The sequence below is a fragment of the Ctenocephalides felis genome, unplaced genomic scaffold, assembly GCF_003426905.1.
Source record: "Ctenocephalides felis isolate EL2017-DRISC unplaced genomic scaffold, ASM342690v1 CF-g0.4_SCAFFOLD_03570, whole genome shotgun sequence".
NCBI lineage: Eukaryota > Metazoa > Arthropoda > Insecta > Siphonaptera > Pulicidae > Ctenocephalides > Ctenocephalides felis.
Genome location: NW_020539724.1, coordinates 25,465,178 through 25,480,644, shown reverse-complemented (window position 1 = coordinate 25,480,644; position 15,467 = coordinate 25,465,178). Strand labels below are relative to the sequence as shown.

General features: G+C 28.8%; 1 protein-coding gene, 1 non-coding gene and 1 pseudogene across 2 annotated transcripts in view; all 3 read right to left on the bottom strand.

The window, feature by feature from the left end:
• LOC113383659 (WD repeat-containing protein 81-like) overlaps positions 1–2,415 on the bottom strand; it is a 38,162-nt gene extending 35,747 nt beyond the window's left edge. The window contains exon 1 of the mRNA XM_026621911.1: positions 2,089–2,415. Coding sequence (XP_026477696.1) covers positions 2,089–2,298 — 210 coding nt within the window. The 5' untranslated portion in view covers positions 2,299–2,415. The remainder of the gene's footprint in view (positions 1–2,088) is intronic.
• Positions 2,416–10,780: 8,365 nt separating this feature from the next.
• On the bottom strand, positions 10,781–10,996 carry LOC113383821. The gene has a single exon (XR_003367787.1). It is a non-coding gene; the product is annotated as a small nucleolar RNA U3 (small nucleolar RNA).
• A 4,349-nt stretch (positions 10,997–15,345) lies between these two features.
• On the bottom strand, positions 15,346–15,467 carry LOC113383828 (annotated as a pseudogene).

Genomic DNA, 15,467 nt, shown 5'->3' with positions numbered 1-15,467 from the left:
AATTACAATTATATATTTTTTATGTGTTCGGATAATGAAATGATGCCTCTTTTATACATATAGAGTATAGAGCTATCTATTTTATCCTGTTTTACGTTTTTATTAATCTCGATTTGAATACGTTCTATAAACACAATTTTAAATTAAAAATATCTGTAGTAGATAATTCATCTATTTATGAAACTGTATGATTGTTTATAGTTAAGCAATGAAAATGATTTGATATATGAAATAATAGTTTCTGTATCATAGATTACGAATAATAACTTTTATTCCACACTTTTAGCATTAATATAATTCTTATCAGTTTTATTTAATTTTAGTTGTTTTCCATTGAATGAAGGCTTTAGTACATAATAAAGTTATGTACAAAAATTGAAAATTATCATACAGAATAAAATCAAAAAAACTCATGTCATACATATTGGAGGAGTTCCAATCCGACTTCCCTAAACTGGCATTGTCTGTACATAAAACGTAAATCATCTGTTACTGCATTTTTGCTTTGGAAAAGAAGCTGTCGCTTTCTCGTCTCACAGGCAGTTTTATGACCTTTTAGGTGTACGTTTTTTTCCAGAAAATACAAAAATATTACTTCAAAGATAAAGAACAATGAAATTGTGTTCAAGTGTGAATAGTTCCAATGTATAATTTATAGAATAGTAAGGGGTCATATTTCTAACTACGACAATCTTTGGCCGTGAATGACGGCAATCAGGAATATACATACCGAAAAATACACGAAACAAAATACATTTAATCTGTTTTTTTCATAGCCTGAAATAACAATACTTGTGTAAAATATATCAGTGACGTCAATAGTATTTAGGCAGCAAAAAATACATAGTATTAAACTTTTACATTTACACAATTATATAATTGTGTAAAAGAAATAATATGCGAATTGAACTACCCAATATAATACTAATTCTCGAATGAAAATAGCAAAAGAAAAAATTAGAAAGCAGAAGTATTATTATTTAGTGTATTACATATTTATTTTATTTTATTTATATAGTTGTTTATAAGCAAGCTGTAATCAATAATAATAAATATTATTTTAGACTCCCAACAGGATTATTCCTAAGTAAAGTAAAATTAAACTAGTTGAAATTAGGGCTTACAATACCGGAATTCCATGATTCCGAATACCAGGATCCCGGACGATTTTTGTCCGGTATTGATACAAAAATACCGGTATTTAGAGATTACCAGTATTTTGTTAAAAATTGAACTTATGCAATACACATATGCAGTTCACTAAACTGTGTATGTGTATTGCCGATTCGGCTCAGACTAGTGTGACACATCGACGATATCGGTTAAATAAAGCGATTTTTTATATATTATATACGATCTAATGAATAGAACCCATTTATAAAAATTATCAGTCGTCCACGTGCATTGTCCTCATATCTAATTCGTTATCAATGATTTTTAAACAAAATATAAATATAAAGTCAAATCATCGAGAAATAAATAGTTTGATAATCAATGATAATATTGGTCTCGGTGGTGGATGACCTCTTTTTTATGAGTACATTGGAAATTCTTAGAAATCGTTCATATAGAATTATTTAATTTATTTATTGGGCAATCAGACAATACAATAATGATTGTTTGATTATAACCTACATACACTATAAGTACTAATTCATATTGTCCAATAATTTTCTTTATGGCAATTGTGCCGACAAATGTAGAATGAGAAAAAATGTTTTCAGCTTGTTATATTTGTACTAGAATTCGGTCCTCACTTGAAGATTAAACAATTGATAGTTTATATATTTTAAAACCATATTTAAGCCTATTATATGTAAAATGTAATATAGAAGTTAATATATAATTGTTTACTTGCGCGTTTTTGTATAATCTACTACTATTTTCAATGTATTAAAATAATTAATATGTACTAATTTTAGGACAATAATAATGTTAATAAGTCAATATAACAACTGCGGTAAATTAATATATTATTAGTAAATTTTTCATTGACAATACCGGTATTACAAATTTCAAATATCGAATACCGGTATTCAGATATTAGTACGGTATTGGAAGCCCTACTTGAAATCTAAAAACTAGTACCTTTATATAAACTCTGGCCCAACTTTCAAATTTAATATCATCATCCTTCCAGTTGGAAACTCCAGTATAAATTTGGTTGTCTATTAATTCATTATTAGCTAAAGATTTAATCCATGATTTGTGAACTAAGCATAATAATTTATCTGCTTTAATTAATTTTATTTGGTTTTGGTGCACTCCGAGTTCTTGGCTGATATTTTCTACATTCATTTTTAACAACTATGGTAATATTATAATAATTGTGCAATATCGTGCCAAAAATATTTTCAGCCAAATAAAACTTTAAGTGTACTTTACTGTGCTACATAATTTTAATTGTTTACTCTAGCGAACTTTGGCATTACTTTATTTACATCGTTTGTGATATGTCAAATTTTGACATTTTCTCTGTATGTTTTCTTTTGCTAAAGACAGAGATAGTACGGGATAGGACACCCGATATAAATTATTGTTTTGAAACAAACATTCGCAGAGGGAGCAACATAGAACTTAATAAAATATTAATTTAGTTTGAAATGTGTTTGATTTTATGATAAATGAATAATATAGATCATTATACTTGTTTATCTATGATATAGTTATAGATAATGGATAAATAAGCATGAATAAACACTTAAAATTCTATGAACATAAGATCACTAAGACTGATTAACTTTCCGTACCGTACTTAAAAATCTTGGTACGGAACCCAACAAAATTTACTCAAAATGTGTACACATTATTAAAATCTCTATAAAATAAAATATCTGATAATTTGATGTACATATTCCAATAAACATTTTTAACCGCCAAATGACATTTTCTTAACTTATTTTTATTAAGAGTCCATAACCGCTGGACTTGCCTTCCTAAAAATTTAATCAGTTGTCAATACAAGTAAATTCTTTTTCGAATTATTAAAATCGGACGCTTCGTTTTCTTAAAAACTGAGTTACCGTTTTTTGGCACTTTTTGCCCCGTATCTTCGGAACGGCTAGACCTGCCTTCGCCAGAAACTAATCAGCACGTCTCCTTATCAATACGAATCGAATGTTTTTTAAATTATTCAAATCGGTTAATCCGTGTTCTCGAAATTGTCGACGAAAATTTGTATCCGCGCGCACACGTACGCATCCATTTTTTTCTAATAATAAGGTATGCCAAAATATTCAGAAACCTTTGAAACGTGAAGATATATAAAAACTTTCATTTTCGATTTTTTTACGATTACTATAAAAAATAAGAAACTGATCAAAAAGGTTGTTTGTACTGATCATAAACATAAACTAATTACTTCCAAATTCTTTTAGTTTTAGGCCAAATTTTGTATCATTCTAGAAAGTTCCAGGAATTGTTAGAAATTCAAAAAAAATGCAAATAAACTTTACCAATTTTACCAATAAGCATATTTATAACTGGTTTTTATTATCAAAATATTTTACATTTTTCTGCAAATACCAAATAAACCGTTTATTTTATTTAACTCTTGTCAACCCTAGTCCTTATATCGATTATTATCAAATATAATCGGAAAAAAGGTTTTGAGAAAATGCCGACGAAATGTCAAATTTTGGTCCACATACACACTGGGATTCCAAATTTGAGGTCAAACGATTTACAATGCTCACGTCCCCAAGGGTTTGAAAGGGCAAACACGTATAGGCTAAATTATATCGTTCAAATGTATCATATTGAAGGGAACTGGCAATGACCAGTTATCCTTTTCGAGCAATTATATACTTGTCTAAAGTAAAAACTTATATTTTATATAGATTGCTATGAATTTCTGGTTAAAATTAAATTTTCAGGAAGTTAATGTACTTAAGATACATATATTTGTATTAATAAAATTGTCTTCAAATTTATCAGAAATTTGATATCTAGAAATCAACAAAAAAAGTTGATTTTTCAAACTTGTATTATTTTTGATTAACTAACTTAATTGGTTAAAAAATGTGTATGTGAAAGAATTCATAAGTACAAATGGTCGGAAGTCAAAGTTTCTCACAAATTACTAAATGATACACATTGAAAATAAAACAATAATTTCTGGGAAAGTAAAATTTATTTGAAATTGTTAGTCAGAACATAAGTTTTATATAAAATCAGCAACCAAATTTTTGGTTACGGACTTTGCATAATTTATAGAAAAAATGATACAAATATAAACAAGTATGTATATAATATAAAAATATAAAAACAGGAATGTCTAACCCTAGTGTTAAAATTGCAATTTTAGTGAAAAGATTTAATTAAAATTTACTATTTCAAATTAATTTAGATGAAAGCCTGTAATTCAAAATTTATGTAGTAAAATGGCACAATCAAACAATGTGCATAAGACATTGATCGAGATAAATATAAAGACTAAAGAAGACTAAAACCAAATTAGCAGATTAAATTTGATAAAAAATAGATAAGTTGATGCTTTAGAAATGATTGCAGAAATGCCAAAATATATGGTGCCAATAGCTAATCAAAAATTGCCATATTTTTTAAGAACTAATTTTTATAAAGTGATACTAACTCAAAGATATTCATGACACAAACAAAATGAACCAATACCTATATCCTTGGTGCTACTGCTGATTTCTAGAACTCTCTTTCAGGCACATACATTTGGTCAAGCATTTGATCTGCAAATAAAAATATTTATGAAGCCCAAGAATTTCAAACATAATTTATAAATACAAGCATAAAAAATCAGACAAATGCCTTCTTAAGTCGTTCAAGAGTTACCTTCAGGAGAATGGTATAGTTGACATCACATTTCAAAAATAATAAAGGTAAAAAATAATCCAGTTTCATAATTTACCTTAAATCTGACCAGTCCTCCAGGCACCAGTAAGGTTCTCGCATCTGTAAACCAACAAATGCACTAAGTAAATTTTTAGTGAATAGAAATGAGTATGCAGAACATGTGTAAATAAATAATCAGACAAATGCCTTCTTAATTCGTTCAAAAGATATACCTCAGTAATTGGTATAGTTTTCTTCATTTAGGTATATTGAAAATTATAATTTTTAATAAATGGAAAGTTCACCTTAACAGCCAGCCAGAGCCTGCGTGAGGAAGAAACCTAAAACAAGAAGAAAAATGTTGTCAATACCTTGGATATTATAAAATTTATTATCAAATAAGAGAAATCAGACAAATGCCTTCTTTAAGTCGTTCATGAGATATACTTCAGGAACATGGTATAGCTGTCATCATATTAGTTAAGAGTCTATATTCAATCACATATTTTATTATTAAGAACTTAAGGTAGCAATACCATTTGCATCAATAGAAAATATTTAAAAATCAATAGAATTAATTGCTAAAACAAACAAAATTGAAGTTGAAAATTCAATCAAAATTAAACAAAAAAGATTGAATTACTGTTATAGTTTTTAACATGGCATTGTACTGGTCAAGAAGTAGTCAAAAATCCAAGGACCCTTGAATTTTATTAATTTATAATTAAAATTAAACTAAATATTAAGAGCATTATAAATCTGCTTTGCAAATGATTGAAAATAAAATTAAGATTACAATTAAATGTAGGGTAATCAATCAAAGCTCACCTTCAGTATTGCAAAATATTTAAAATAATCCATCAGATAGCATTGTTAATTTATTATCTGCATCCAAACTAATCTGCAAATAAAATATTATGGTTAATATTAAGAGTGCTATTCAAATGCATATGACATAGATATAAATTTGTATATCAGACAAATGCCTTCTACAATCGTTCAAAAGATGTACCTCAGTTATATGGTATAGTTGTCATCATGAAGAATAACTCAAGAATTACATAAAAATATAACAATTTAAATTTTTTTTAATTTATTTATAGTATCAATATTTAGAAAAAAATTATGTTTATTTCTTGTACAAGTCTAAAAATGTTTGGCAAAGTCCAAAATTTGAGCTCAAACATAGATTAACACAATATCATAAGGAAATTTATGGAACCATATTTAAATGTAAGGTAATTAATCAAAGCTCACCTTCAGGATTGCAGAATTTGTCTAATCCACATCAGACACCATTGTTTTTATTATCATTTATTTAATTTATTATCAGAGGATAATGTCTGCATCCAACCTAATCTGCAAATAAAATATTTTGGTTAAAATAGAGTACTATTCAAATGCATATGGCTTAAATATAAATTTGTATATCAGACAAATGCCTTCTACAATCGTTCAAAAGATGTACCTCAGTTATATGGTATAGTTGTCATCATGAAGAATAACTCAAGAATTACATTAAAAATATAACAACTTAATTTTTTTTTATTTATTTATGGTATCATTAAGATTCAGAAAAAAAATTAATATATTTCTTGTACATACTTGTCTAAAAATGATTGGTAAAGTTAAGAGAAAAATGTGAGCCCAAAGATAGATTGCAAAAATATGGAAGTATGTATGTAATAAAATTTATTAATTTTACAAGCCGTCAGTATAATGATAATATAATAAGGCTCAAGTGAATATTTTGCAGATTTAATATAATTTAACTATTGTTACTTATTCATTTATTATTTAATTTCTTTACTATAAACTTGTTTCTATTTAGTTAATTTTAATTATTTTTAAATAAATAGTTAAAAGTATTTAAGAATTTAATAAGTTGTAAGGCTTTTACAACACTTACAATATAATTTATTTTGATTACTAAATTTTAGGTTATTTTATAATATTAACAAATTTATATGTGTCTTATTTATAATTAACATTATTATTATTTTTTTAAACAAATTGATAAGTACTATTACAATATAAGTAATTTTTACAATATAAGTATGAAATAAAATATGGAAGTATGTAAAGCAAAAGTAAAGTTTAAAGTAAAAGTTAATTGATGATGTGAAAGCAATAAATTATTTGAAATGGAAAATAACTGGATGGCTTAATGAAACCTTACGTAACTTATCTTGAAGTAAGTAAATTACCAAATTTACTTGATTCTCAAAACTGTCTAACTTAAAAAGAATTTAATTTTAAGAAGCCCTGATGACTGGTAAGGTATACAATCCCCATATAAAATAAAAATGACCAAGACAAATAAAATTATTAAAATAAAACAAAGTACCAAAACAAATATATGAAACTTTAAAAATTCATTACTTTATTAAACTAGAGAAGACTGGGTACAGATGAGAACTATACTGATTTTGAGATAGGGTCCAAATGGAGAAAGATGAAGTGTGTTTGTTCGAACAAGTTTACATTGTTGCATTGAGTCAGCGCAGCGCCCTAAGAAGCGCTGATAACTGGTAAGGTATACAATCACCATATAAAATAAAAATGACCAAGACGGATAAAATTATTAAAATAAAGCAAAGTACCAGACCAAATGTATGAAACTTTAAAAATTCATTACTTTAATAAACTAGGGAAGACTGGGTACCGATGGGAACTATACTGATTTTGAGATAGGGTCAAAATGGAGAAAAATGAAGTGTGTTTGTTCAAACAAGTTTACACTGTTGCATTGAGTTAGCGCCCTACATTAATATATATTGCTTTTAAAGTGTCAAAGAAAAGTTTCTTTGTCCAATTTCCTTTAATAACTTAATAGTATGTAAATAGATAGATTACTGTTTGTGAATTTGCTGTAAGTTAAACATTAATAGTTAATTACCAGCAACTAGTTTTTGCAGTTTAGCCCAGTCATAACAATGATTTATCAAGATTGATCAGATTGAAACTTAACGGTCACAAATAATGAAAAAGAAAGGAAAATTTAATAGAAAAAAATATTTCTTGATCTTTGTTAAAAAAAATAATCATGCACTGTTATGTATTGCTCAACTTTACTCGTAATCCTTGTTTGAATGATTATGTGTTAGGCCATTGTTTCTTTATGACATTATGTATATGTCTACACTTCCAGGACGGTTGTGTCGGCTTACTCTTGTAAGATTTGTTTATGACTAATCCATCGTATTTAAGGACAGTATTTCAGTATTTCCGTTTAGACAAATGTTCAAATTGCCATTGACTGGCAAATAAAATTATTGTTGATAAAAAAGAGGCACAACCGAACCCAGTCTCCTCTACTACAAATTGTGGCAAGGATTTCTATTATATAACCCACAGACCAATTTAGAAACCAAAATTATAAGAATATTAACCCGTCCATTCTGAACTGGAGTTTTTTGACTATTTATATCGATGCATGTTTCAAATACATTAAAAATGTCTGTTATACTATCATGTAATCCTTGAAATTTGAAATGTACTTATTTTTACAATTTATGTATGCATATATAAAAAGAACACTTACCTCAATATTACCCCATTCCAAAGCGTGGCCAATTTATCGTATCTAATAAAACAAAAATAACATAATATAAATACACAATTAAACCAAAAAATTACTACATATTAAAAAAATTTATAGAACATTGGAAGAATGCATAACCTATATTGACGAAACCACGTGTGGCAAATTAAATAAATATATATCATATAGCTATGACAAAATAATATTTACCTTTCTCAATCAAATTCAATTCTGAGTTAGTAGATATTTTTGTAACAAAATTATCACTATAGTATTAAATAATTGCCACAAGAAAATTAATATTTCTGGTTGCTCAAAAGCAACAAACCCGGCGAAAAGATTTACAGACGTGATGATGTGAAATAGGCGAATGTGTGCCTCGTCGCTCCATAGATTATGTACCGGCGTGAACGACAAAGATCATCATATTCCATAGATATGTTTGATAAAAGAGTGAAGATGTGAACGTGGCGCCACTAACGAATTGGAATTGAACTAGTGGTGTATGTGATGGAATCATAGATAAATAAGCATGGATGGATGGAATTGTGCCTTAATGCAAATTGCTGGACTTCCCGTACCGTAGCGAAATGTTCGAGGAATATTAAATGTTTTCTAATACATTATTATAAATATTGTAACATTGTCTAATATTTATAAGAATTATATAAACTGAATTGCTAAGTTGAAATTATTTGTTTATAGTATATTAGAACTTTAGTCAGAATTAAAATTATAATCTGAATTATTTTCGATATACAAAAAAATTGAAACAAAAACTCTTTTTTCTAAAAGCAATTATTTTGTTAAAACAAAAGCAAAAAATTCTCTGAATCATTTACATCGGACGCTAAGTTCTCTCAAAAACGGTCATTTTTTGCAAATTTAGCTCTGTATCTTTAAAATGGCAGGATCTGCCTTTGCCAAAAACTAATCATCTCTTCTCCCAATCATTACAAATTGAATGTTTTTAAGGTCCTTACAATCGGATATTCCGTTCCGTCAAAAAATCGATATGCATTTTTTGCACTCTTTGCTCCTTATCTTCATAACGGTTGGATTTGCCTTTGCCAAAAACTAATCAAAACGTCTCCCTATCAATAGGAATCGAATGTTTTTTGAACCATTCAAATCGGTTGATCCGGGCGCCCGAAAACTTGGACGAAAAAATTCGGAAATACAAAACAAACACACACACATTCATTTTTTCTGAGGTATGCCAAAATGAACCTTCAAAACGTTAAGATATGCAAAAATTTTCATTTTCAATTTTCGGCCCATTACAATACCCTCTTCTATTTACTTTTCTTTTATCCATGACTATACCTCCCCTACGTTAATTAGCATTATAACTCGTGCATTAAAAAAAGTTGCTGATACTTCCCGTACTAAAAATTAAAATGTTTATAAAAGCTTAATTTTTTTTTTGAAGAATTTGAAACAATTAGATTCAATAAAAATAAATAAATACTTTAAAAAAAATTGATTTATTGTTGTGTTTTAATTTTTATTTGAAAAATTAGATTTTTTTCAAAGCGTACCTGTTTTAAAGACAAAATATTGAAGCGCGCATATAAATATAAACAAAATTTATATCCAGTGGGGTAAGTTTTTATATATCTTTACGTTTCAAAAGTTTCTGAATATTTTGGTATACCTTAAAAAAATTGATGTATGTTTGTGTGTGTGTGTTTGTGTGTATGTGTGTGTCCGTGTGCGTGTGTGTGTACGGATACAATTTTTTGTCAACGATTTCGGGAACACCGATCAACCGATTTGAATAATTCAGAAAACATTCGATTCGTATTGATAAGGAGACGTGTTGACTAGTTTTTGGCAAAGGCAGGTCTAGCCGTTAGCAAAAAATACGGTAACTCAGTTTTTAAGAGAACGGAGCGTCCGATTTTATTAATTCAACAAACATTTAACTTGTATTAAAAAGATCAAGATCTGATTAAATTTTTGGGAAGGCAGGTCCAGCGGTTATAGACGCTCAATAAAAATAAGTTAAAAAATGTCTTTTTGCGATCAAAAATATTTATTGGACCTATGTACATCAAATTATCAGAGATTTTAATAATGTGTACATATTTTGTACAAATTTTTCTGGGTTCCGTACCAAGATTTTTAAATAAGGTACAGAAAGTTCCAGTAATTTGTCTTAAAGCACGATGCCATGCACCCCACTTATAAAATATATGATAATGTACATATGGACAATAAACATTTTTTTAACTTATTTTTATATAGAGTCCATAACCGCTAAACCTGCCTGCCTGCCCAAATGACTGTCCATTATTTATCTCGCTGAAACTTTTACTGTCGAACTGAACTTCTTTTCTTATAAACTTTTATTTAAGAAGAAAAGACAAAAATCGAAAAGATGTTGGCGGCGTTTTTGGAAAGCACAAGATAATAATATTTAAAGAGACCTCTCAGAAAGCATCATCACACCCATGACCAGAATCTACGAGGGATTTTGGCGAACGGTCATCGACGATGATCAAACTCCAAATGAAGTTCGACCACCTTTCTCACGCTCAGGGTGCGATGCTACGACTCATCTTCGAGGTCGCATCAACTCCACTTTTGAGTGAAGAGATTGTGAAGACATACTACAGAAATGATCCTGTGAAGTATGATCTTGCCCAAACGACGTTTCGACCGTAACAGGAAAATTCCTTTCAAGTTTGTGCGGCGATTACAGGTTAACGTTACCCAGGTATACGATGCGGTGACATCTAACATCTAACATTCCATTTTCAAGTTTTGCTTATAGAAGCAGCGTTGGGCGTAAATGAGTACATGATAGAACTTCATAATATGTATATTATTTTTTTTAATTCAGTGTTTGTCATGTATTCTAAAGTTTTATTTTTATCTAGCTAATACAAATAGTAGTTACGTGAAACATGAAACTGAACATGACATATCACATAAAATACGATTTTTAACTTCCCGTAGAAGTTTGTTTTCGCGAAAAGAACAGATTTGCTGATGTTATGTTTTCTGACGTTTCAAGTCATTCTAAATCGAAGGAGACAAATATAGAAAAATTATGTGTGTGTGTGAGTCGATTTTCATTTTCGATTTTTTTGCGATTACTATAACTTAACCTAGGGGAAGTTAAAAAAAAACAAAAAGGATTAAATAAATGAATAAATGATAATTATCAGTTGATAATGATCAGTTATACCTTTAAAAATAACATACAAAAATTTTAAATCGATAACGATCATTTTATCTTTAAACGCGTTTTTCTCGAAAGAGCATTTTCCGAATTTGCTGCAGTGATTACTCAAAAACAAATAATCCGATCGCTATCATCTTTTTACGTATTCTACAAATAGTTCTCCTTACAATGACTTATCGATTTTTTGATCTGATAAAAAATCGAATTTTGGCAGGCCAAATACGATCAAAATTTTGGGTAAAATTCGACTATCTCTTTAAAAACGCCGCCATATTGTCAATATTTGATTTTTTATTTTTATCGTAGGTCATTGAACGGACAATATTATCTAGTTTAACGAGATTTGTTATTATTATGTTTTATCAACGGAGAAGGCTACTATCACTGCAGCAGTGGAGGAGCTTTTTTTGGCGCCGCCGGAGATTGCATATCATTTCAAAAATATTTCATAATTTATTTCAAAAATTTTACTGTGTATTGTCATACTAGGTGTGCCCCTTAAACTTTCGTCTATATAAGTTTAAATGAAAAGTAAACTAGTTGGTATTGGTATTTTACATTGAGGCAAGTTACATAAACTTCCCGATATGTGTAAATAATCGACTTAATCAATAAAAAATAAATTAGTTTATGAGTGATTAAAAGTATTCCGAGTGGATTTAATATAATTGAAAACGAACGAACACGTTAACTCGGAGTATTATCGAAAAGGAAATTTTCAAAGATCAACAATTTTTATAATTGAACCAGTACTCTATCTTTATACCAAGTAAATCGTCTAATTTTAATTTCAACAAACGTCAAAAAACTACTCATTTTCTCAAACTTTGATGATTTTTTAAAATTAAACTATTTGTAATTTACTTTTAATTAAACTACGGCTTGGTAGATCACAAAACTCACAAAACTGACAAACGATAGTCCTCATTGAGATACATCAAATGGCTTTTATTAGTTTCTGAAATCGGTTCAGACGTTTGTGAGAAAACGTCGATCAAAGGTCTAATTTTGACAAATGCCAAAAAACAATACTAATTATTGCAAACTTTAAAAAAATTTTAAAATTGAACGACTTGTCGTAGGGCCGTAATATTTAGTATAGAATTTTTTTTATAACACTTCATTACAAGAAGGCCCCCGGCCGATCTTTACCAAAAACTAATCAGCACGATTCCCAACCAATATCTTTCGAACAGTTTTTGAATTTTCAAAATCGATTCAGAATTGCGGGCTAAAACGTGGACAAATTTTTTTTCACTTTTCTGCTATTCACAAAGAAACCGCTTGGCTGATCGTCTCGCAAATTTCATATACGCTAGTCCTCATCGAGTGATATTGAATGGCTTTTAAATTTATGAAATCGGTCCAGCCGTTTTTGACAAAGCGTCGATTTACGGCAAAAAATCTATTCACATACACATACAGAAACACATACATTTTCCAATTTTGATCTCATTCGATTCAAAATGGCTTGAAACGTCGAGAAAACATAAAATTAGCGATTTTTTTATGAAAACATAAAGTTCTCCTTCGGGAAGTAAAAAAATAAAACTATGATTTTATCTATTTTTTTTAATAACAATTGTTCAATTAATTAACAATAAATTTTATAAAATTATATAAATTGAATTGCAAAGTTCAAATTATTTATTTGAAACATATATGTGAGCTTTAGAACTTTAGCTAAAGTTAAAATTGAAATCGAAAGCATTTTTGATATTAAAAAAAATAATTTTGAAAAAAATACGTACATACAGACTGTCATCAACACAAACAAAATGTATTTTGAATCATTCGAATCGGATGCTTTGTTCTCTCAAAAATTGCCATGCCTTGCTCTTTAAGCTGCGTATCTCCGAAACGGCTGGACCTGTCTTTGCCAAAAATTAATCACCACGTGTCCTATCACTACAAATTGTATGCTTTTTGATAATTCATCAGAAATTGTGGATGAAAAATTGTATCCATACAAAACACACTCGCACACACATCCATTTGCCCTAATCTAATCAAAATGCTCAGAAGCTTGAAATGTAAAGATATGCAAAAAAAATCTATTAGATATTTGGACGATTACTATAACTTATATAAGGGAAGTTATAAAATATATAATGTAAAAACATTCTCAGAAGGCATCAAGTCCATGGCCAATTGTGTAAAGCAATTAAAATATTAATATAATGATTTGACTACTCTTATAAACGCCGTTTAATCAAATTTCGGATATCACAACCAATTTAAAAAGAAAACTAGTGGGGTGCATGACATTTTGCCTTGAGGCAAATTGCTGGAACTTCCCGTACCGTATTTAAACATTCGAGAATGAAAATAATCAATAATTTGTTAATTTTAATTTAATATTAAAATAATTAATAATTTTTTTAGAAGTTTGAAATTTTTTTCAAAAAAAAACCTTTTTTGACTTCCCGTAGTTATAGTAATTGCAAAAAATCGAAAATGAAAATTTTTGCATTTCTCGACGTTTCAAAGGTTTTTGAATATTTTAGCATACCTTAAAAAAATGGATGTATGTGTGTGTGTGTTCGGATACAATTTTCGTCGACGATTTCGAGAACACCGATCAACCGATTTAAATAATTTAATAAACATTCGATTTGCACTGATAAGGAGACGTACTGTTTAGTTTTTGGTGGAGGCAAGTCTAGCCGTTCCAAAGATACGAAGCAAAAAGGGCCCAAACTGGTAACACGGTTTTTAAGAGAACGGAGCGTCCGATTTTAAAAATTCAAAACACATTTTATTTGTATTGACAAGATGAAAATTGATCAAATTTTTGTGGAGGCAGGTCTAGCGGTTTCGGAGACCTAATGAAAAAGTAAAACAAAAAGCCATTTGGCGGTCAAAAATGATCATTAGACATATGCACATCAAATTATCAGATATTTTATAGAGATTTTTACAATAAGTATGAATTTTGTTTACATTCCTATGGTTCAGTACCAATGTTTATCTGTTAGACGGCGACGCGGCGCTTACGCGCTTTGACATTTCGTCTGTATGTAGTTAAAGCAGTACGATTGCTTTGAAAAAAAGTTCATAATTTCCAAATGCCATAATAAAGAAAACTTTTTTTATCAAACATTTTTTTTTGTTTCTCAAAAATCTAATTTTTTCGAAGTAAATTTTTTGCAAAAATGTTAATCGCTTTTAAAAAAATAATAATTTTTGGTACGGAAAGTACCAGCAATTTGTCTTAAGGCACGATGCCTTAATTGCCTTAAGACAGAATTCAACTTACAGCTAGTTCTATTTTCTTTTGAAAATTTGAAAATTTCGAAATATTCTCAAATTTTTGTATTATATCGATTTTTTTAAATTTTGATATTTTTCAAAATTTAGTTTTCTTTTGAAAATAAAAACTTGATTTTTTCTGGAAATGTTCCTAATTACTAAAATTTCTTATTTCTTATTTTTCTTAATTACTAAAAGCAAATGTTTTTTGAATTAATCTAATCGGATGATACGTACTCTCAAAAACGGCATGACCATTTTCACACCTTCATTTGCACACACACACACATGCTATTTTTCATTCATTGCATTTTTTCTAAGGTATGCCAAAATGTTCAGAAGCCTTTGAAACGTAAAGATATATAAAAAATTTCATTCTCGATTTTTTTGCGATAACTATAACTTGCCCTATGTTTTCTTGCTGAAACTTTTACTGTTCCCGAACGTCTTCTATCATTCTTGTGAACATGAATTATTCTAGTTATAAGGAACGCCAATTCGTTGGTGTTGGTTTTGGAACGCACAAGATAATAAATTTTAAAGTAACCTCTCAGAAAGCATCACACCCATGACCAGAATCCACGAGGGATTTTAGCGAACGGTCATCGATGATGATCAAACTCCAAATGAAGTTCGAGCACCTTTCTCACGCTCAGGGTGCGATGCTACGAC